The sequence below is a fragment of the Epinephelus moara genome, chromosome 19 (genome assembly GCF_006386435.1).
Source record: "Epinephelus moara isolate mb chromosome 19, YSFRI_EMoa_1.0, whole genome shotgun sequence".
Classification (NCBI taxonomy): domain Eukaryota; kingdom Metazoa; phylum Chordata; class Actinopteri; order Perciformes; family Serranidae; genus Epinephelus; species Epinephelus moara.
The window spans coordinates 7,877,338-7,901,755 of NC_065524.1; the positions used below are offsets into that span (position 1 = coordinate 7,877,338).

Genomic DNA, 24,418 nt, shown 5'->3' on the forward strand with positions numbered 1-24,418 from the left:
TCCTGTGTGAATTTTATGCTAGCTACTTTTAAGTTAATGTCCTTGATTCTATACAGTAGTTCGTCTAACTTTGCTAAAGCTGAACTATGGGGTAAAAAAACTTAATTGTTTTAAAAAGTTACATGATGGTTTTGACTGTCCTTTGGGAGCAGAATGGGCTGCAGTTTTTTGTGACTTGGTCAGTCATGCATGTTCGTGGTCCCTGTGGATACACATTCAAAACAGAGCATTACAAAACACAACTCGTACACCAAAATGGACCGTGATGCAAAAAGAAAATTTATGTCTGTACCCTGATTTGATTTTCCTTAGTCTTGTTGTGTGTACAGCTAAAATGAATGCAGTATCCCTTTCACAGAGTCTGCACAGAAACAGCTTAAACTCCAAGAGATGGAACAAAAAGGAACACCACGATCCACAGTAATTTCAGGTGTGAATCGATGACACAAGTGGCTCTCATCTTGTCAAAACTAATTATCACAAAAGTTAAAAAACTCCCAGCTGAAGTGTCATCGCAGTCTACTTATAAAAAGCTGTTAATTACACAGCACATGTAACACTAGTCTTGGCTCTCCTCTACATTCACGCATTGTCCACACGAGTAAGAGTATACATCAGGTACTATGACGAAAAAGGAAACAACCTCAAGCAGCTCCTTTGCTACCTGTGTGTTTTCTCTGTGTGTGTCTGTCTCCTCATGTACTCTCAGGCCACATGAGACTTCCTTGACAAGCAGTGTAAACATGAATTCTTGGCTCATTCGAACCATGTGTTGCACGTAGCCTAGCAACGAGGCTGAATGTTGCGCTTTTGCTCCCAGAGCGAGATTTTCACTTCAGGTGATGGTCTTTAGTTCTGCTGTACTGAAAAGAAAATGTGTGTGTGCTTGTGCCTCTCCCCCTCCAGCCTACAGCAGCATGCCACATGAGGTAAGATACTTCAAGCTTCATACTTAAAGAAGGTTAGTTTGAAATCATTTCTCAAGGTTATCACACTTTAAAACCTGTGGTGTTCCCTGGTTAAGTGCCTCATTTTAAAGAGAACCCATTCTTACTAAATACACATAACTACACACATTTACACTGTAGATAACAGCAGTACTCAAAAAAGTGGAATGATCACAATTGTATTTTATGTTCTGTTGTGTAACTTATGTCAAAGAATGGAACAAGTTGCATCATACCATTATTCTTTTTTTCATTGGACCCTAGGTTGTCCTCAGACCCTAGTTTGGAAACCAGTGCTTATAAATGGTTTATAAGCACTGGTTTTCTAACTAGGGTCTGAGTATAAAGAGAACTGGATACACTGGAGGCACGGCCCCATTCATTCCTATAAAAGTTGTTCAGTGGCGCATGAAGCCAAAAAAGTTGGACTTCCCAGGTATAATATTACCCATAGACCCATAGAGCAAATGCACTACAGACTTTGCCAGCCAAGCCGATTAGGTACAGCTGCAGCTGAAGCAGCTACATGACTCGCCAACCATACCTCCATGTTCAGCCCCCTTCGCCTATTGGTCTGGAAAATGTTAGGTTAGCATTTAGCTAGCTATGAAGTGTTAGGTAAAAGAGACACGGTTGATAGGGTTACAGTTACTTATAAAGTGAATCACATCTATAAGTATATTGAATAAAGCAAAACTATAAAGTGGATTATTGCTATGTTTAGCCTCATTTTTCACTACGTCATGTTGTGGCAGGATTCACTTGACTGCCTTGTTGGTGGGTTCGTCTTGCACTGGTGGTGGGTAAGGGCGGATCAGTCTTAAAATATCAATACTCTTGATAGTACATTTTCATTTTGAACATCAATCCTAGAGTCTGGAAGACTGATACCAGTTTCTCTCTTATATGTCTTACGTTTTTGTATTTCAAGAGTAAAACTGTCTGTGCAAACAACGTTCTGTTGCTATGAATGCATCTAGTGCATGTACTCTACACTTCTCCACTGCTTTTGTGTTGTCTGCACTCAATCAACTTACTTGAGATCCAGCAGCGTCCTCTAAGTTTCACTTTCACCCAATGTTGTCATTAGGAGGACAGTAAGACCGTCTCCCGGCCCTCCTGTTTACTGCTATAGGCTTTTGTGGACCCTCTGTTGTACAATGAATAGAACCACATGCGCATACACATGAGAGCAGCTGTCTGTGGACATTCAATGCAGATAGTATGTCCAAGCCCGATTAGTTTTATCCAACACATGATTGCAGTGATGGATTAATGAAGGAGGAAAAACACGAGAGAGAGAACTTAAAATTGCAACCAAAAAGCAGGGAGGAGAAGGGAAACACCTCAGCATCCAGACCTCTGACACAGATGGAGTTCACTGGCAGAGTCTGTTCAGAGATGCTCAGACAAGGAATATCCTGATACACAGTAGCCTAATGAAATTAATATTTTTGTTATATCAGATCTTCAGCATTGGTTTATGTTACATTTTCACACTGTAATATTGGTCATCGGTTGCTGTTAAAGTTACTCTTTTTAATAAAAAGCACTGGATCATACCGTATTGTATCGTATCGGTATTGGCGATTTTGCCGAATTACTTGCTACTGGATGGAAACCAAATTTTGTAATATCGCCTGCCCCTTTTGTTGAGTGCAATTTGTTGGGGCATGTCATATAGGCTTCAAACAGAAGGCAGCTGCAGCTATGTCTCAGCAGAGCGGCTAAATTCTGCCAGCCAAGCCTTAAGTGAATGAGGATAAAATAATTTAGTCATGGGGCTCGTCTAGACTTTTATTATATCAGGATGATATCAGAGGTTGTGATGCTCAAAAATATTTATCCACTGATTTACAGGTCTCTTTAACAAAGTAAATCTGTGAGAAAGTCTTTTGAGGCACCATGGCATCACTTGACAGTCCCAGAAGTTGTAGTTACATGGTTTGGCCACGACAAAAATTGTCCTTCAAAGCCTGACGCACTTCCTAGAGACCTGTTTTAACAGCTGTCTCTCTGGATATTTGGTAGAACTGACATGTATGTCTGTTTTGTCTGTATTGGATTGCAATTTGCTTTGTAATGGAAACTTTTGATCTGTATATCCTGACCAATATCACAGTATCCATCAGTGGTGTAGTGGTAGTTGATGAGGTGGGTATACTACCAGGTACAAGGGTAGGTACCAAGATGTAAGTATACTCTCCTCTATATTGCAATGGCTTTTTAGCTAATAGGTGGGTATACTGTAAAACATCTGCGTATATACCCTCAGCTACACCACTGCTATCCTTTTAAATATCACATGATGGTGGATGATGATAAAGAGGCCTAAATAACTAACTGCATCATGAGCAGTGTGTACCTCAGTGCTGGCTTGGTGCATTGTGTCTTACTCTCAGTCAAACTGGTCGGTGCGTCTAAATTTAGCCCTCCACCAGGCCAGCTTGTTGAAAAATTGATCGATAGTGGAGTCGCTGCTATAGTAACAGTCGCAGTTTTAATGGTGGTCAGGTGTCACTGGATCCCCAGTCGAGCAGATAGTGAGCGACAATGAGTATGGTGCAGGAGACGGCCACATGGAAAAACAAAGCCGTCTCTAAAGTCAGTGACATGTCCAGGGGTGGCAATAGAACAGATAAGGTAAGGCTCTTTAAAGCCCTCATAACTCTGTGTGGTTAATGAGGACGAACTGAACTGGTAAAGAACAGGATGACACATGAGGAGATGCATTAACACATTGTTGGCATAGCAATGTCATCATAGCAGAAACTATCTACTGTGTTTTGGCTTGTATCCTGTTCTTATCTGCAGGGCGATGACAAGGTGGACCTGTGTGGCCGGGGGAGTTGGTGGCTGGGAACACTGAAAGTAGGTGTCACGCTGCTGTGTGATTTCAGAGCCTGTCTACGGAGGAGGAGAGGCTGCTGCACTGGCTTCTGTGCAGGCCCAAACAAGTGGCTCATTAGGTCCTGTGTAGTAGATATTCAGTTAATGGCTTTCATTGCATAGCACTATTCCATTGTCTCTGTCCAAAGTGTACAGCCTGCCAGAAATACATTCACTTATACTACAGTGAATCCAGTCCCTAAGTGCCTTACAGAGCATTCATGGTAATAATGCATAGACCTAATTAATTATCAGTTTATCTTAATGTGATCCCAGCTCTCAGCCTCCATTGTTAATCAGCTGGCTAATTATAGTCCAGGTAGATTGATAATTATTCCGGTAAATGAACAGAAAACACAGCGTGTTTGCTGTACATTTACAGTGCAATACATTTATGTCATACATCTTAGCTCCCTTTAATTAGAGACATTATGAAATGCCAGAGTTACCATGTTACCATCGGCAAGATATTGCTCATTATCACCTCAAGATGATTATGATTCAGTTAAAAAATAATGACTGGAAAGGACTTTAGTAATTGGCTGGATATAAAATTGTAAGTTTCAAAAATAACTTTACTCTCATAAAAATAGTTTAGCAACCTATGCAAATGTTCCAGCTGCTTGATCTGAATTTGGCTCTTGCGGACAACAGTTCAACAATGGCCACAACAATATAGCTAACAATACGGGAAAGTGTCTATCAAAGCACCAGGTGCTGTGTTAACACATTCCCTAGTGTGACTCACCAGATGTAGCCTGTGGCTATATACCTGCCACTGGCTGACTATTTGGAAAATATCAACAACCTTCAAGCTGACAACCTACACACTGAAAATGGCAAGTTTTGATGTAGATTTGAATCGTGCAATCAGGAATGTCTGCTTTGCTGTTTTGCTGAATCGTTAAGATTTACAAGGAATATAACAATCTTTGAACACACCTCAAAAAAGCCAAGACTCGCAGGACTCTCATGCCCCATGTTGATCTGTTTTCTGACATGGTCAGATGGAATTGATTTGCTACATCTTTTAACCATAGCAGCGGCATGCGTCAGTGACAGTGACTTCACCAATGTACCCATCTGTTCCACTTAAGACAAGCTTCTGTGATATCGGCAAGACGATTGTGATTGGTTTAAAGAAATACAAACAAGCCAGAGCATTTTTCCCCCTGTAGCAGAACGATAACTTGTGCTTCCTGACCTTTCTCTAGCGCTGACATAGTGCCTTGGAGATAGGTCTGGCTATACGAGACTAACACATTCCCTAAACTTCTCTTCTCTCACCTTCCAGGACACACCCATTCCAGGTGTCTATCACGTTCGTGACTTCATCGAAGAAGCTGAACTGAACCCAGTGAGGAAGACCTATGGTTTCAAAGGTGTGGGGAGAAAAGCCCACACTCAGGGTGTACGTAAGGGAGATTTGCTTCTACCTGGGGCGTATGACTACACTGACTCCATCCAAGAGCTCCTGAAGCACCGGGCATCCTACTCTTTCAAAAACTGTCCACGGCCCGACATCATCACCCTGGGCATCAGGGACAAGGTGGGATTCGGACATGACCTTTACTAATCCTACTGGCATAATGAAATTGATCACATATTATAGGGATAGTTCACTGTTTCGGGAAATACACTTTTTTTTCTTTCTTTGTGAATTAGATAGGAAGTTCAAGAGCACTATCGTGTCTGTCTCTTAAAGTTACCCTGTGGAGCTTTTTTACCACTAATGGCGCAATGGAGCAGGTTTGCAGGTTAAGAAAATACATGCAAAACAGAAACAACACAAGCAAATCAAGAAACATCTTCCCAACTTTGACAACCATGTGCCAAGTGTCTGTTAAATGTGGTGCACATGTCTGGGACAAGCCAAGACCGCAGGAACAGGGCAGAGCTTTATAGCCAATTTTACATAGTGGCCAAACAAGGAATCACAATGTCCAGGGGTGTCGCGTGATGCCATGGGGCCCAATAGGACTTTTTTCTATAGACTTACACTGTGAAAGAGGTGTTGCATCACAGCCCCTGTAAAGTGACTTCTTTCGCTATCGGAATGTCATCCAATCACTCCACTAACATTTTAAAGATCTGAAAGAGCTGCAAGATGAAATCATTTTATCCCCATTCAAGTTAGTGGAGGACTAAACCGGAAGTTAACTGTTCAGCCACTGAAAGTCTCTAGTGCGCTCACTCTATGGGCCCCACGATGGAAAAGGTCCGGGTAATTTCAAGCTAAAATCAAGCTTTTTGGGCTTCCTGTGCCACTGAGAGACTTCCTGTCGCTGTATCCAGTTCTCCTCATACACACTGGGACACGCTGTTGTTGCAATGGTTTATGGCAAACAAAGTTATTGAATGCGGCTACCTGTCACTGTGATTGCATTATTTAGATATTACAATATAAAACCCTAGGTTAACAGCACATATCTTAAATAATATATGAATAATGCCATCACAATATTAAAATAAGCCAAAAAACTTATGTGAGGTCATTTTCCAACATCACTGACAGATAGATGACTTCAATAACTTCATGAGCCAAAGGCAATAACGAGTTCTGTGTATCCCAGCTGTGTGTATCACTTTTGAGGGTCTCCCAGAAATACTTTCTGTCGTGTTATGAGCTTCTTGCAGTGTGGTCAAATTGATGTTTTCTTGTGTCGACACATTGGTGAAGATGTTTCTTTATTTGCTTCTGGTGTGTTTATCTGCATGCATTTTCTTAATTTGTAGTACCTTGAACTCTCCAGGCCAATGTAGAATGTACATGGACATAACACAAGAAGATGGTTTCAAGCTATGTGTTATAGTTATTTCTGGGCAAACAAAACCCAGGAGCAGTTTTTACATGTTGAAATATTGATGAAACCAGAGGTTTTCAGAGTCTTCAAAATTATGATATATTGGTGTTTTTGAACTGTTGGCAAGCTGTTCCCCCCGTTTTCAGTCCTTATGCTAAGCTAGGCTAATCACCTAGCGTAATATTGAATGTACAGATGTGGGAGTGGTGTTGATCTGCACACCTCACTCTTGGGGAAACAAAGCAAATAAACGCACATCTCAAAATATTGATCTATCCCCTAATGCAAAATTTCAATTTGAAGATATTTTTCCAACATCTTAAACATTTGCTCCATGTTGCTGTTGCTGTTACTTAGAGCTGATGCCGTTACTTGCCAAAAAAATGGGCGCAGTCTGCGCTGTCGTAATGTAACAAGTTATTACACTAACAGCAAAAAACTACTTTGTAATTTATGTTACATTTAAAATTATCATTAGCATGAAGTGTTTAAACTCATAGCCCTCTAGACAACCTTGACTCACGTATGCATTTTTTTAGCTTAACTGCGTAATTTACTTATCGACACCATTGCAGTACATTGCTTAAAAGTACAGTAGATGCTTTACAACAGAAAACAGAACGTGCTTGAAACACAAGCCAGCTGTTGGCAAGTAACATAGCAGACTAAAAAAACAAAAAACAACTCATGCTGATACTGTCATAGATATTTAAACGCCTCTTAATCTTTATTCCTTGTGCCAGCATATAAACACTTCACCGTGCGACTACGATGTGACAGCGAAACCAGTGGAGAAGATTCCCTGCAAGTAAGCACTCGACAAACAGCCTCTCTTTAACTCTCAGATCACAGCGGAGCAGACAACCCATGAATCATCCCTTGATCGCTGAATCCTTCCCCCTCATACAACTTCTCCTTCCCTCTCTCATCTCCTCACAGCTCAAAGATGGAGGAGCAATCACCAACCTGCTCTCTCATTTTCTCTGCCTCTGATCATGCATGGCCTTATTCTTTTCTTCTCTCACTCTTCTTTTTTTCTGACAGCCACTTCCCCCCTCTGTTCTCTCTTCTTCTTGCAGGCATGTGATGTTTCGGTCGAGCGTGCAGCGGATCAGCTTTCCTCCTGTAAGTATCTAGTCACCAAGACGAGTTATTAGGACCATTCAGTCTTTCCATTGCCCACAAAAAGGCTTCATTACAATACACTTTCAATAGGTTTTAGTTACAAGCTATGACCTAATGTGTATCTGGTGCTGAACACAAGCTAGTTATGACAACCACAGGGGTCAAAGAAAACCGATCCCACAGGCTGTCTGATTGTATCATTTGCCCCAAGTGAGGGCCTGTTATGGCACTGTACTAGCTGACCAGTCAGCTTTGGTTCATATTGCAGTGTTGCAGCCTTAGCTGTGTGTCCATGCTGGTAGCTGATGGATATTTGAGCCGCGCTGGCAGCTGCTGAGTGTTGACAGAGAAGGAAAGGCGCTAAGAAATCCCGAGGGTGTTATTACTGCAGAGTTGGGAGCAGTTTTCTGCTGTTAGTGGTGTCACAGCGACTCTAAGACAAGTTTATTGTCAAAGGTTAAGCACCTACACAAATCCCGCAGCGAGGTTAACTGAAAGCGCAGATCATTCAGACAGCTGACCCGGCGTAGGCGGGCGGACATTAGCGGATCAAAATTTAAGTGTCTTAATGGTTTACACTGGGAACTCTTGGTCCATCCTGAGCCTTGCCTCTCAGCCCAGAATAAAATGAAATAGATTTCCACACATCCAGAGAAAAACCTCCAGTGAGCTGAAGATGTCTGGGAACACAATAACAACAAAAAAAGATGTATATTCTCTTTTCCTGATTTGACTTAATTTCTCCATCCTGGGGCCACTGCGTGTCCTAGATTTACATGTTGTGCTTTTTTGCAATATCGACTGCACGTGCTGCTCGGGAGGAACAAATCCTCCCTTGAGATTCAAGCCTGTTTGAATTAAAGTCATAATCCCAGACATTTTCATATGAATAAATGCCCTCCTCTCCTCTGTTGCTGTAGCACAGAAGTGATTCAGCCTTTAACTACTCCAAGAAAATGTGCTGGTCCAAACACCTGCTGTTTGGTAGTTTATATTTGCCACACTTGGCTCTGTGGATTGCAACATTGGTCAGTCCATCACTTTGGTCCAGACTAGAGATATCTTTGCAACTTTTGGATGGACTGTCATGACATTTTGTACAGACATTCAAGGTCCCTAGAGGATGTATCCGAATTACTATGGTGATACCCTGAAGTTTCCTGTAGTACCACCATGAGGCTGACATTTTGAGTCAAATATCTCAACAATTATTGTATTGATTGCCATGAAATTTAATACAAACATTCATTGTCCCCACAGGATGAGTTGTAATGAGGCTGGTCATCCCTTGAATTTTGTCTGGGATTTAAAGTTGTTTTTTGTACTAATTTACAAATGTTAGCATTTGGGATTAGCGAGTACACCATTATATGTATCCGTTCAACCAACTGAATTATCTGCAGTTTCCCCACACACTGATTTAGTTGTGGCGGCCCACAACAACAACATCTGCTGCCATGTGCTGATTTTTTTTATTTTTGAGCTGGACCACTCATTTGGAGACCTAGTGGAATACATTTACCATTCAATTATTTATTGAACCACAAACTCTGAGCACAGAGCGTACCCGGGGCGCAGTGAACGTGAAATACTGTATCTGTTTCCCTATAGTTACTTGGAATGGGCAGAGTTTAAACTGAAAGTGGGTAGGACTTGACCAGAAGATGTTTTTTGGAAAACTATTTACAGAACAGCCTCAGAATTTAGCTTTTGATCACTTTTTCATCACAAGAGTAAGAGACTGAACACAGTTACCCAAATGATCATAAGTCATCATGAGGATATTGACATATTTTAGCTGCATGATATCTGTAAATTATCCGTACTTGATACTCGTTTGATGCGAGTGTTCGGCTCAACCCTACTTAGCGTGCTAACAAGCTACACTAAAATAAGTAATGTGGTAAACATTATACCTGGTAATTATGTTAGCATTGTCATTGGGAGCATGATAACATGCTAATATTAGCATTTAGCTCAGCTTCACAGAGCTGCTAGCATGCCTGTAGCATGTTTTTGTTTGCTGGGAAAAAAAACCCTTTGGAACACATGAATGGATTTTTGACAAAAAATAGTTATTTTTCCAACTCAAGAAAATATCATATTAAAATCATCTCATGTAAAAAAAAAATAAAAAAAATCAAGGTTTCCAGTTGATTTAAGGAGTACCGAGTCTTGGACGCACCAATCAAAAACAGGTCAAAGTTTTAAAGTTTCACAGACATTGACAGCATGTGCCAGTTACCTCCGACACACAGGAGAACGCTCCTAATGTGCTGTGCCATAGTAGGAAAGTAGGCCAGGTGCTTTGGCTCAAACACACTCACACAGATTCACCACCGTGCACCAGCTCCTGTGAAATACACCTGCATTAGCACCTCTGGGAGCATCAGGCAGGCACGCGGGGCTCAGCAGGCCAGTTGCCGAGGATCAAGTGAACTGGCGACTGGAATCAAATGGCATGTAATGGTAGCATCCATCCCTCCAAGGGGCAGAGGACAGGAAAAGACACCTTCCTGACTTCTTCTGTCAGAATCAGAGAGCAGCTGAAAATGAAAGGCTGGTCCTGTGTTCAGGGACAGGGAGACAGTTTTATGTCTGAGGAGGAGGGTAGAGGGGGGATGATGCTATTTCTGCATGGCACGCCGCTGGTGATGACCAGTATGTGTGTTAGTGGGTAAGAGGAAAGGAGAAGTGAAAGGCAAGGAGAGAGAGAGAGAGAGAGACTGACTTCTGACAATGACTAACCCTAAACACAAATCACATGTGGAAAAAAACACACACACACACACAACTCAATCAGAGACCAGCAAAGGCCATAAAGACCTGAGTCAAGTGATATGTCATGGGTCTTAAAAATATGGGTATGGGACCCTAAAATAGATCTGGCGTATATTATATGTGCATCCTTTAGATGACTTGGGTATCAGCGTAGTGTAACAATAGGTTTATATGAGCTTTTAGATCTATGGGTGAAAGAATTTATCTGACATTTGGCTCATGGAATGTCGAGGTCACGATGTATAGTAGGTGAATATAATGAATGCTTAGAACATCACGTTTGGTTTGATTGTTCCCAGAAGGGTTTACTTTGTCAGTTTTGTTCAGATGCTTAAGAACAACAATATTTGTACTCGTGTGAGACCATAAACACTTACAGTCCACCTTCTCTTCTGTAAAAACAGGGCCTTGTTCTCCAAAGGTGCTTGTACTAATCCAAAAACGCATGATGACGTTAGGCAAATACAATCAAGACATATGCTCATCAGCTGTTTCTCTGTGTGTCCTTAACTAAATTACCTAGATTGCACACAAGTTGATTGTGTTTGGTGAAGCAACTGGGACTGGGAAGCACTTGTTTCAATTCTGCTGGGTTACCTAAACTTTGCCCATTAAAAAAGCTAATTGCAATCAGCTGCAAGCCACTGACATTTTCATTTAAAGCATCATTTCATCCACAAAATAATTATTTATCAGTTACTCACCCTGTGTTGCACTGAATTTGGGAACAAAACTTTGTTTTTCTCACATTTCCTTGTTAAACAAAAAAAATCAAAAATTTGAGATAATTCATTATGAATGAAAGTAAATGGAGGGCCAACAGCAAAACTGTATCAAAACATCTGTTTACAAACTGGGCGGCACGGTGGTATAGTGGTTCAATCCCAGGAGGGAGCCCTTCTGTGTGGAACTTGATGTTCTCCCCGTGTCAGCGTGGGTTTTCTCCGGGCACTCCGGCTTCCTCCCACAGTCCAAAGACACGCAGCTTGGGGATAGGTTAATCGGTGACTCTAAATTGCCCGTAGGTGTGATGTGAGTGTGAATGGTTGTCTGTCTCTATGTGTCAGCCCTGCCATAGTCTGGCAACCTGTCCAGGGTGTACTTTGCCTCTCGCCCATTGTCAGCTGGGATAGGCTCCAGCGACCCTCAAGAGGATAAGTGGTTACGAAAATGGATGTATGGATGTTTACAAACTTTCCCCAATGTACTCAAACACAGCTGACAAAAATACAGAATAAAACATTTCCTCTAAAGGTTTCTTACCTGACCAAAGGAAAGAAACCACATTTGTGATTATGTGATGCTAATATTTATATGTTAGCTTTGCCTTGTATGAGGGTATATCATGTTTGGCTAAAGTTATGGCAACCACAGCCCCTTTGGTTTTAAGCCCCTTTGATTTACCAAACCATTGTTTAATAAGTAATCTACTTGCTACAGGATAAAGTTACAGCTTACTGAAATTTTCATTAACAATAATGCCTATAAAGAGCAAATGGAAAAAAAAAGTAAGCTATTTTGTATATTCAGGCTGAGGTATAGCATGCTTAGCTCAAGTTTCATCCAGTTTGTTTTAACTTGCTAGGTTACCAAACCTCTCCAAACTAGTTGTTGCATGCCACTGCTAATTAATATTTTCATAAAAATAATGTTGTTAAAAAGGAAAAATGAGGGAAAAAATAACCTAACTACAAAACACAAGCTACGTGTTTTCTTTTCCTCTGTATGTTTCTTAGCTGGCCAAAGGTAGGTACCCTACAGTAGTCTAAGTGTGCTCACATGCTAGTGATTACATGCTAGCCTTGCTCCACAGCATATTGAGGCTTGATCACAAAATCAAGATATCCATCAACCTATAATTATCTCTGACCACATTAGAAGCAAGGACCTGCTCCAGGCCACTATAACCCACAGACCAGACCAGGAAAAGGCATCACTTCCTGCTTCAAATCCACATTGCCACGGCTCCACTGTGTGCACTCCGTGAGTCCAATATGTCCTCTATAAATGCACACAGGTAGTCTGTGAATATGTCCAAAGTTATATTATTAGTAGTGTTGCTATAGCTGTGTGTCATTATTGCCAGACTGTAAATTTATAATTTATACAGTTTTATATCCTCTCAGCTGCACTGTGGCAGTTAGCTTCATGATGAGTCAGGAAATCTGCATAATAGTAATGTTTTGATTGGATTCAGTATCATGATTTTGATGTAAATTTATCAAAGTAAAAAAAAAAGGCTATTAGATAAATCCTGAAACTAAAATGGAACAGAATGCAGCAAAGAAAACATCCCTCACATGATAAACACAGACTTCAGAACATATTCTGTGAAGACTTTGAACATTTCTTAATTATTAAAAGAGAACTTGGATTTCACAGTGATGACATTAATAAAAGGCACATTTGTGTGTGTGTGTGTGTGTGTGTGTGTGTGTGTGTGTGTGTGTGTGTGTGCGCGCGCGTGCGCTATTGTCTGTGTATTCTACAGAAGACCCCAGGACCAGGGGCCTACGAACCTTGCTGGAAGTTGGGCGACCGTCTGAACACAGAAGCCATAGACCCATCATTCAGCCTCTTCTTCCGCAACATTCTCTAGTGTGGACTTTAATTCCGGCTATGTCTTGATCCCACCATCACCTCCTCATCCTGTCAGCTTGGTGGCAGACCACACATGACGGCTGTTTATGTAATAACAGTAAAATAAGGAATGCACAAAAGAAAGCAATATTCCAGTCTCTTATTACTTGAACCAATGTACTATATCTGCATGTCAGTGAGGGATTTTGTGGCCTGCCAACGACATAATAAGCTACATTCGCTGTGCTCAAATCGCTTTAGTGATGCCGGCCAGGGAAGCAGAATGATCTTATCTGCAACAAAGGGTACTTCATTCCACTTAACTACATGTTCCCGGTATTGCTCTCTCCCTTCATCTCTCCTTTCTCCTGCTCTCACTCCTCTCTCCCTCTCTGTCGGCAGTCAGGCTGCTTTGCCTTCCTACTATCTCTGCCCTGCGATGCACTCAGGAGGAGGAATGCTGCTCAGCCATGCGTCACATGCACATAGCTTAGTGTGGCATGCTGCACCCTCAGATAACACATTCAGTATTAGGGGCCAAGGCAGTGGCACACAATAAAACAGCTATTCTTATCGCTACCTACTCCGCATACTCTTTCTTTTCACGAAACAAACAAACACGGCCAATAATGTCGGGACACAGAGAACAGCGGCGATAGGAATCCCCTCCGTGTGGAACATAATGGCGGTGTAGATTACAGCGCAACAGGGGATAGGCACAGAAATAAAAACAAACACACTGCAGATTTGTTAGTGCGATCCTGGGCAGTGTTTCTTTAATCGTTTATTTACTCAGAGAAGGGTTTTGCTGAGCATGCATGCACTTTGTCAGCACTGCTTCATATTCATAGAGTTAGACACTCACGCCTAAGAGCAGCAGAATTTTGTGCCACTGCCAGTTAGACAGTTGTCCAGGGAGTGGAGACTTGTATTCATCCATTCTGCCCACCCAGATTCTGTTAACAGATCCAACGATGAAAATATGGAAAACGGTAATTAGAGCCCACTTTCTTAAGCCTTTATTTTAGTGTTATATTGATTTTAGAGGATGAATAATCACCCATAGCAACACATAATGTAGCAAGGAGTCATCATAATGCTATTAGCAAACAATATTATAGCTTCTTCATTGATAGAAACGTTGTATGACTTAATGGACTTATTTTTGAGCTCATTTGAATGTAGACACTGTGCTAATGTGTCAAGAATCTACAAATTCTCTTCCCAAGGCATCGTCAGTGGAGCAGCTTGTACTTTCCTAGTATCCTAGAATGTGAAAGTATGTCAATTTTGTGTAAAGCTTGTTCTGCTGCCCTAGCATATTGTGTAACATAACAGTGAGCACCTCACACAGTGAAGACATGAGGTCGTGTTTGTTATGATGTTACTGGAACAGCCGACATTCTTCGTGGAAACAACGGGTTTAAATGTTGGCTTGAACCAAGCAGCAGTCTCCGGGGCTGACAGATGAAGCCAACGTGGCAGTGAAACAAACTGCAGTTCTTCTAATGGCCACTTAAGGCTGGCTCTACTGGCTACTGGCTGGCTCCCCATAAACCCTCATATTAAAATACCCAACTTCACAGCAGATGAAACATGTTTATAGCCTGGCATTAAAAACGTTTTGGTCTCTATAGCTTATGTCCCTGTGCATGACATTTGTACAGGAGAACATTTTTTATATAACTCACCCATTAAAATGTTATTAAGGCAAGACTAAGTCACTACCACGGTAACAGTGTTAGTTTGGTAACATAACCATGGTGTAACCCCAGATTCACAGAGTGTATGCATAGCTGTAGCTATTGCTTTTTCAGTGTATTTTCAGTTCATGAAAGTTAACGGAGTCAGAAGCTCAGTTTTTTTCTGTGAGTACATTTTGTTCTAATAGTTTTAAGCTCCTTTTTTGCTAGCAAAAATTAGCATTGGCATTATCAAAGTCAACCATAGCTGTAAGTGGGCTGTGCTAACCAAGCTAACAGCTAGCATTAGGGCTATCTCCACCTTCGTACCCAAATATGGTCACTTGTGGCTCCATAAATCCAAGATGGTGACAACCAAAATGCCAAAACAGGAGTCTAAAAAACTATGGATGACATCACAATGGTTTCGTCCATTTTTTGTACAATCCATGAATAACAGGAGCCATTTTTTTACCTGAGTGTTTGGGTTAGGATAGCCATATTATGGAATTAGTGATGAGGTCACAGGTGGGCTTGCTACATTCTAGCTTTACTGAAAAAGTTGTTCATATCTACAAAACACCTCAAACCACCTTCACTATTGTGTCAACACTGAGGGTCAGCTAACAGAGCAGCTTCCCGAAAGCTAGTAGGGTCTGGTGTAGCCATAAAACATAGGCTGGATTAAGAGTAGAGGCTTATTTCAATAACAATTTGTTTGTGGTAAGGGTAATTTGGAACTTGTGATATACTGTACATTATGAAGCAATCATGTTTTCACCCCTATTGACATCAGTGAAGTGTTTTGTTGAGGACAACAGTCAGTTGAGCCGTACGGACATTATCACGGCACATCTACTTGGCCGACTTTAATCCCCACCACTCTGTTTTCCTTCAGTTGCAGACACTTAAGAGCTCGAGGAGGTTCAAGAGCCAGGCTCTTATTCCCCCTGTCATTATTCTGGAAACAAAGGAGCGCACACTTCCACCCGGAGAGGAAGACAATCTTATTAACACGGGGCTTTGCATGGAGCCTCTAGAGGGCTGGGCATGTGTATCCACTGCTTGTGAGGAAGAAAAAATGAGAGAGACGTGTGTGTGTGTTTGTGTGTGATGAGCAGCCATTCTGCCTGTGGTCAAGGCACCAAGCCCCCAGTAATCTCTTGTCTCTCTCTCAACCCCCAGCGATCTTCCTCCATTCTCATCTCAGTGATCTCCACGGTCCAGCACTGATCTCTGACATATGCCTCATACTGACGACTTAACACCCTCCATCTCCCACAGCCTGCCTCGACCACAGGCACGGCTAGGCACCCGCTCTTTCGCTGTCAATCAAGCTCCCCCCTCGTAGACACACATTGCTTCAAAGAACACGCACGCAGCCGCACAATGCGATGAATGCACATGCACGCATGCACTTGTGATCCTTTGCTTTTTAAAAACGCACTTGCAAACTGACGCGCAAACCTGCAAACATGTGCACACATACACTCACTTCTTAAAGGTTCCATGGGCTCGTCAATCAACTACTACTTCCTTTTTGCTATCAGTGTTTAAAATGTAATAAATAAAAGCTCTACTGCCAAATGAAAGTGGATCTTGCATCAACACTGCACAAAACACAATCAGGATACTGCAGAAAGCCTACCACACAACACAATATCTTTTCATCTGTGGTAGTGTTTCCTGTCTAGAGTGGTGAGAAGGCAGTTTAAGTGCGAGTCAAGATGTGAGCTGTGCTGGCACAGTGGAATTATATCATTTAAAGGTCACGAGAACATCTGGTGTCAGGGCAGGTCGCACCAGCAGCCCAAATATCAACCTCGGTTTTCAGAAACAGCTTAATGAGATCCGGTCAACATTCAGGAAGCGGTGTAGCACATCAGTGGGGTCTGGAGTAAATCTGTGTTTCTGGCAGCGGTGACCCTGCTACTCAGTGGCACAGCTGGGCTAGAGTCAAGGACGTCAAATTAACAGCTAACTCGGGGCAACATGCTGAGAAAATGTGACCCTGCTCCAGAATAATGACGAAGGCAGACTGCTGGAATTTCCTAAGAATGTGAAGTTGCACAGAAATACCCATAATCCAGTACTGGTGTGGGACAAATGCCATTATCAGTTGCTGAGTCCCAGCTTAAGGTCGCCAAACAAACAACCCCTCGAACAGAGAGGGCTTTGTTCGTCATTGACATTGTGCTGAACTAAAATGGCCTCCCAGTATCACAGAAAGCTGTCTCCCTTTCTCCCTCGTTGTATAACATGAGCACCTTGCGAGACTCCAGCCAGCAGCAAGAGGGTCAAACAAAGAGGTGGCAGGTTCAGAGGTGCTGCTCCCTCGTGTCCCCTTTAAGTCCAGGTCACATTCACTCTCATCACCACATCCACACACTAAGGGTGATGACTAGCCGGCTGAAGAATTTAGCGGGCAGTGTGACACACCGGGAGGGTGACCAGGTATCCTTTTACCCCCCTCAAGCTGCTGACAGACGCATCGGAGCAACATTACGCTTCTATTAAATGACATTTAAAAGTTTAATCAGCTCCAATGGGCGACTGTTAGCGAACAAGGGGGTCATTGTTTAAGTGGGTAATGGTGCTGGCACCGTTGTGATATGTGTGGAAGTGGACCAAGAGCGCTGGAGGCCGATCAGGTGAGCTGGAGTGATTGATGGAAGAGAACACACTGCCGGCCAAGCTGCTGTTTACTGCGGTGTTATTAGGCATGGTGCTGGACAATGCCAACCTCATAAATGAGCATCAGAGCAAGTCCAAAAATGAGGCTGATGATGGCGTGGCAACAATGTGAGAATAAGCCAGCACTTATTTCATATCATTACATAGGGTTATCAGAGCTGCATGTGAGCTGCACAACAAATGACTGCATTGTCTGAGAAAGTGACCTTTTGCCCTTATTTTCTGTTTTTCAGTTAGCTTAGCATAAAGACTAGAAATGGGGAAACAGCTAATGTTAGCTCGGCTCTGTCCAAAACCAACAAAACACCCCGACCAGAACCTCTTAAGCTCCCTAATTAACATGTTATAAATCTGTTTGTTCAGCCTGTACAAAACTGAAGTGTTAAACCAACAAGTTGTTGTTTAATGTGAGGTACTATTGTGTGTAAGCTTTAGAAATGCTGGTGGGCAGATTTTGTTACCTTAGGATAGAGCCAGGCTAGATGTTTCTCCATTTCTGCAATGATACATGTAAGCTAAGTGGCTCTAACTTCATATTTAGCATACATGAACAAGAAAGAAAAGTAATTTCCCAAATGTCAAACTATTCTTTTAACCATTCCCGCAAATAGAAATTATATTCATGGATTTTATGATGATGAATTTTATCATAGCCTGTATCCATTAAAGGAGCAGTGTGTAGGATATAGTGGTATCTACCAGTGAGGACTGCAGAGTGCAACAAGCTGAAACTTCTCCTATGTGCCAAGTGTAAACTCCCAGTTAGGATTCCTGTTTTTTACCGGGAACTGCATTATAAGCAGTGGACTCCACAAAGAAAAAGACCACGTTAGTTAAACCGATTAAAAACTTGGAATAAAGCAGTTTCACATTACAAATCAAGCTGTTCGGCATGTTGGCATGTAGCCCAGCACCTGCCCAGACCCCCCCTCCCCAATACTGAAGATCCAGACGTTCAGGAAACTTTTTTACCAGGAGCTAAACTATCCACAGAGGTCTCTTCGTCCCCAAAACAAATGAACCTGAATAACTGAATAAAGCAGTTTCACATTAAAAATCTGTGTTTTTCTAATGCTGTTATACTTGTCGTGGAGAGGCAGCTAACTACAGGGGCCGACGCGACAGCGCAAATGACCTGATCCAGAGCCAGTGTTTTATTTGTTCATTCTGAGCCACTGTGGAAACACAGCAGTCCAACATGACGGACTCCGCTCACTACGTAGACATAAATGCTCATTCTAAGATAACAAAAACATAGATTCTCATTTTCAGGCGATTATTTACTAAAGAAAACACACTACTAATATTGTATTCAATTTCTGCCAATATATATTTCCATAAATCATACACACTGAACCATTGAGGAAGATTAAATGTCGTAGCCCTAAACATTAGCCCTAAAGAATGTGAAGTTGATGTCATGCCATGTTAAATTGGTTTGGATGGGGCTCTCATGTTCCGAGGACTATGCTGTGTTATTGATCCTGCTACAGTAGTAATGGTATTTGGACAAGCTAATCAAGATAAACAACACTGATCCAAATTATTTTGCAGCCAAAGGATTGATTACAGGCGCTGGCGCACTACGTCTACTCACATCTCTGGACATTGTAAACTATTTTGTTTTTGGACCGAGTGCACGCACCTTGGTAACAGAAGTAACAGAGTGCAATCACTGGAACATGGTGGCTCCGTCCCACATGGCTTGACCTGACTTCACATTCTTTATAAACAGCAGCTATAAAGTATGTCTATGAAATTCCAACAAATACACATTTATTGAAGATATTTACTGTAAAATCTTTGGTAAACAAGGCTTTACATTCTGACATGTTGACAAGTATTTCTGACAACGTCCTGCATTTATTTCTGACCTTTAAGCAGTTCTCACAGCGTTCTCAATACTTTCTTTCATCAACATGTGCTTTGAGCTCTGCTGGAACACATTTGCCCCATGGGCAAGAACTATGTATACGTCTACTGTACCAGTCATTTTATTTATAAATGAGATTATGGAACCACATCTGATCCTTGTAACCTCCATAACACCCCTCACCCATCCATGACTCCCCGGCCTTGTTTGGACATCACAATGATGGTTTATGGTTTCCTTCTTGGCGCCCTGTACTGACACCACCCAGCCTGTGCCCTCCATATGCCCCTGCAGGACTGGCATCCACACACACCACTGTGACCTGAATACCAGGCCCACACACATGCACTCACATACACACCTCACTCAGCGTGGTCACCACCTTTGATTGTCAGTTATTTGTTTGTTAATGATCAATATTCTATCCAATATGGCTGCCACTTCTTCCATGATGCTGTGTAAAGAGGTTGTGTGTTTGTCTGAGGCAACTATTAATGTACAGTAAGTGTACCTGAACACTTGATACCAGTTGCTCCCAACTCTCATATCACACACAGACAGTCTTGTGATGCTCCAGCGTAACCAGAGCGACATGCCTGGGTGCTCTGACATCACGATGACGCAGACGCACATACACAATAAGATCTGCTCATTGATCCCAGGTGTATATACTGTATATATTTATGTGTGTGTGTGTGTGTGTGTGTGGTGACACTCGGTCCAGTGAATAGAGCTTCCTCTGCCCGTTGTCATTCTGAGAGGCTTTGCAGCGGGCCGCTTCCTCCATTAATCTGTCTCCTTTTACCAGAGCTGTCAAGACTGTGGCATGTGTGTGTGTGTGTGTGTGTGTGTGTGTGCGTGCGTGCGTGCGCGAGTGTATTCAAGCATGTGTACTGTACCACACAATGTGTTCATGTGCCTCTCATTGTCAGTGTGTGAGTGTATTTGTGCATGTGTGAGCACACCATGTAATATTTCACTCCTTACCCACAGGGATTAGACCATTCATCTCCCGAAGCCCCTGTGTAGGTGTCACACACAGCGCTAATGAGGAGAGGATGGAACAAGGGAGAGCCGGCGAGCGAGGAGGGAAAAAAGTAAAAATAGATTTCTTTTCGGATGGCAAAAAAGAGGCGACAGTGATCGATAATTCCTGTGCGAAAATCGAAGTATTGACGGATGGGGGATTTTCATGCCAGGAGCGACAGGGCCGTGGGCGATTGTGGAGTTTTAAGAAAAGACAGGGAAGGAAGAGGATTAGTGCTTGTAGCCCTGCAGGGAGGGAAAGGGTTAAGAAATAGGGGCTTTGCTGAGAGCAAAGGCAGTGACTCTTCCCATAACACAAATCAATTTACACCATCCTGAGACATTGATTATAGCTGGCTCATACCTCACATGGTAACAGCAGACATCAAACAGACACTGTCAAGCCTGTAAAACCACACAACGGGGGCATTATCTGCCGCTCGCCGAGTGTGTGTGTGTGTGTGTGTTGTTCAGCAGACCAGATATCTCTCTGCTTCCCCAGTTACTCAAACAAGGGGATGGCTGCTAGGCAACCAAGCCACATCACATCACATCAGGCAAGCTGGGAGAGATCGAGAGACACAGAGAGATAGAGAAGGAGAGAGAGAGATAGGAGGAGGAGGGAGTTTGGAGGCAGAAAACTGTGCTGGCAGTATTACATAAGCCGGCAGCCCAGTCCCACTGCTCACATTAATGTGGTTAGGCACTCGGAAGTGATGTCCATTAGTCACAAGTGACAAGGCAGGTGAAGACGCGGCATCCAGCAGTGATTTTTAAAAGCCATTGTTGTTTATAATGGAGAGCATTACGAACAGATGAGTCAAAAAGAAAAAAATAACACACACGCGCACACACACACACACACACACACACACACACACACACACACACACACACACATTATAAGCGGATGAGTCGCCTACTGTACTGAACAAACAGAACAAACTGTTTAGGGACTGATAACACCCCAGAGGGACGGTTTAAAACAAACACACATACATGAAGTTACACAATAAGAAGACATACTGCATGAAAACACACAGGCACACACATAAATAATGAAGACATATTGAATGATATGTGATTGTCCTTGCTAGAAAATGTATGAGCTCTCATTTGAAAATGAGAGGGTGTGTGTACATGAAAGCTGCGTCAATCAACATGATCATCAAAAATACATCAAGGGCTAAAATAAAGATGAAGTGGAGCTGCTGTTGTAACTGACAGCCTACACATAATCTATGTATCTGCATTTCTACATAACATACATTCTATCTCAAGATGTAACCAGCACATCTCTGTGATTTATGAACCAATAAACTGATACCTGATAATTCTGATTATTTAAAATATTACTCATTTGTCACAAATTGCAAAAGAGCTATTACTTCTGTGCTTATAACTCCATAGGAGATGTACATCCTTACAATACTTACATTTCTAAACATGATTCTTTCTTTGCACTGCTCTGAAATCTGTCTCTGTTGCTTTTCCTGCACACACACAGTATTAATATCCAATATTATTGTCACTGTTTTGTGTGTAAATATGCAACATTAAGGGACATTTTTTTTGCAGTTCTCCATCTGATAATTTAGGAATTCTCATATAGTATTTGGACAGTTAGACTAATAATTAAGAGGGTGACAATGAAACTCACTGAGATTTAACAATAATTAAGAAATACTTGTTAAAGGAATACTTTGAAGTTTGGAAGATGCACTCCAATCGGTTTCTTGCAGACAGATAGATGATTATATTGATACCACAATCATATCTGATCGCTAAATATGAAGCTACATCCAGGAGTTGATTAGCTTAGCTTAGCATAAAGAGTGGAAACGGGGAAACACTGAAATTGGCTCTGGCGAAAGACTACAAAAGAACTTGTGGTTTTACCAGGCTTCTGTGCTTGAGTATTTCTTAAAGGGGACTTGTTATGCTCATTTTCAGATTCATACCTCTATTTGGGGTTTCTACTACAGTTTATTTTCCTCATACTGTTTGCCTAAATAGACCTGTATTTACTCTCTGCATGAAACGCTCCATTTCAGCGTCCATCTCTTTCATCTCCTCTCCTGAAAAAGCCCAGTCAGCTCTGATTGGTCAGTGTTTCCAGGTCTTTCGTATCTTGGTGTCTTTACACTGCACCGTCATTGCAACCAGGGAATGACTGTAACAGAGAATAGCAGCACTTTCTACTTTGAAAGATCACCAGAAGCTTTTAAAATAAAATCTTCACTGAACAACTGGGAGAAATTAACAACATCAGCAACCAAGAAAACATGACGTTAGCATACAGCTACATGTAGCAGTGTAGGCTACGTAATGTTAACGCTTGTCTGGAGCTGGAGCTAAAGTAATCCATCACAAGCTGATGTCAGCTTGTCTTGAAAGTAGGAAAACATTGGTAACAGAGTATTTAAAATGGTCTGCAGCCTGAGGTTTTTATTGACAGGGATTACTTTTACATAAGTTGACCTTATCATTCAAAACTTTGGCCATATTTTTTTATGAATAGCTGACACTGTAACATTATATATATGACAAAAAAGAAGGAAAAGCATAATAGGTCCCTTTTACGCTAAGCTAACCATCCTCTGGCTGTAGCTTTATATTTATCTGAGAGATGTGAGTGGTATCAATCTCCTCATCAGGCTTTTGGCGAGAAAGCAGACAGGCCTATTTCCCAAAATGTCAGACTTTTCATTAAAGAAACATTTTTCACCCAGCACTGCTTTTCAATGTATCTGCACCAATGTATAATTATACATCAACAGGCTATTAGCTTTACCCAAACCTCCACCCCAGCCCAGGCCCCTCAAAGCTCCCTGGGGATGATGTTGAAGGGCCGAATGGGGCAGGAAGCCTCCAACTCCAGGGCTGTCAAGAAGCAGTCGGGGGCCTGGCTGGCACCACGAGACTGCAGGGCCTCGCCCAGGCCACTCCACGCCTCGTGGGAGGTGCTGTGGACCTGAACCGCATCACGCAGGACCTTCTCCCCAAGGTGGACACGCCCAGTTTTCACCAGCAGACGGCCCTGGATGGACAGATGGAAAAAGACAAAGGAAATATAAGAAATTTAGGTCTGTATTATTATATACCGTATGTATACTATTGTAAGGCTCATCAAGTAAGTGTTATTTAATTTTTTTTTTTTGTGAAAATCTACTTGCTATATTAACTCCACTGAGCTAAAAGTTGACCTTTGACAGAACGGTGATACTGCATTCATCTGCAGCTACTTGTCCCTAATATTTTTTTCATCCCAAATATCTACCATTAAAACATTTTTCATGGCATGATAAGATCAAGTTAGCAGATGGTGGCTTTTTGCAAAGAAAAAAAATCCAAACCTTGGATTATAATGCCTGCTGTCCTGTGGACTAGTTTAGAACCACAAAAAAAACCCAACAGAAACAGCAACAACGGCCAACTGTACTATACTCGAGTCATATTCAACTGGGATTGTACAACTGAACGGAGAAAATCCACAAATCGTGAGATTAGGAGCTGTCCTCTGCTGAGAGATGATGCATGAGTTGTGCACACAGATACACTCACAGTAATGAAAGCTGATGCTGTGTTTAACCTGTTTGGGTCGGAGGAGAGACTGCTGGTCAAAGGGACTGTTTAAGTGCAATGTAGTTACCGTTATGTACACAAATCACTGCTGATTTGCCAAAGCATATCCTCGCTTCTTAAAATCTTAAAATTTTCTGACCTTCAGACAGTGGGAAAGGTGTTCAGTTTTACTGGTCAAGACTAGTGTCAATGTGTAATGCAAATGAAGAATGAAAATCAATTTCAGATTACACTGTACCCTCTTTTTTGTCAAAGTTATGTTGTTAGAGTAAAATCTTATTGGCAAAATCTGTGATTTGGGAACCAGCTGTCAAAGAAGCAACGCATTGCACATGCAGCATCCGGTAGTTTGTAATTTTACTGTTAGCCTTCGTTTTCTTTCCAAAACAAATTAAGCTACCCGGTGGCTTGTTTTCAATCTGTACGATCGTC

General features: G+C 42.0%; 2 protein-coding genes across 4 annotated transcripts in view; one reads left to right on the plus strand and one right to left on the minus strand.

Annotated features, from left to right (window-relative positions):
- Nucleotides 1-825: 825 nt before the first annotated feature.
- Nucleotides 826-13,261, plus strand: stpg4 (sperm-tail PG-rich repeat containing 4). 3 transcript variants are annotated; one of them, XM_050071444.1, is made up of 8 exons: nucleotides 911-929; nucleotides 3,462-3,590; nucleotides 3,762-3,818; nucleotides 5,131-5,385; nucleotides 7,384-7,448; nucleotides 7,720-7,765; nucleotides 12,425-12,529; nucleotides 13,038-13,261. In XM_050071444.1, the coding sequence occupies exons 2-8, from the start codon at nucleotides 3,501-3,503 to the stop codon at nucleotides 13,143-13,145; spliced, it is 726 nt and encodes a 241-aa protein (XP_049927401.1). In that variant the 5' UTR covers nucleotides 911-929; nucleotides 3,462-3,500; the 3' UTR covers nucleotides 13,146-13,261. The 3 variants fall into 3 exon arrangements, with proteins under 3 accessions (XP_049927402.1, XP_049927403.1, XP_049927401.1); XM_050071445.1 differs by lacking the exon at nucleotides 3,462-3,590 and having other exon boundaries at nucleotides 826-929; XM_050071446.1 differs by lacking the exons at nucleotides 3,462-3,590; nucleotides 3,762-3,818 and having other exon boundaries at nucleotides 850-929.
- Nucleotides 13,262-21,355: 8,094 nt separating this feature from the next.
- The window catches only part of ttc7a (tetratricopeptide repeat domain 7A), a 59,788-nt gene continuing 56,725 nt past the window's right edge, over nucleotides 21,356-24,418 (minus strand). The window contains exon 21 of the mRNA XM_050071441.1: nucleotides 21,356-23,441. Coding sequence (XP_049927398.1) covers nucleotides 23,223-23,441 — 219 coding nt within the window. The 3' untranslated portion in view covers nucleotides 21,356-23,222. The remainder of the gene's footprint in view (nucleotides 23,442-24,418) is intronic.

Coding starts and splice junctions, on each gene's coding strand:
- stpg4 (XM_050071444.1), top strand. CDS start 3,501: ATGAGTATGGTGCAGGAGACGGCCACATGGAAAAACAAAGCCGTCTCT. Junction 7,449..7,719: donor GTGGAGAAGATTCCCTGCAA/GTAAGCACTCGA, acceptor TTCTTCTTGCAG/GCATGTGATGTTTCGGTCGA. Junction 7,766..12,424: donor AGCGGATCAGCTTTCCTCCT/GTAAGTATCTAG, acceptor TGACCACATTAG/AAGCAAGGACCTGCTCCAGG.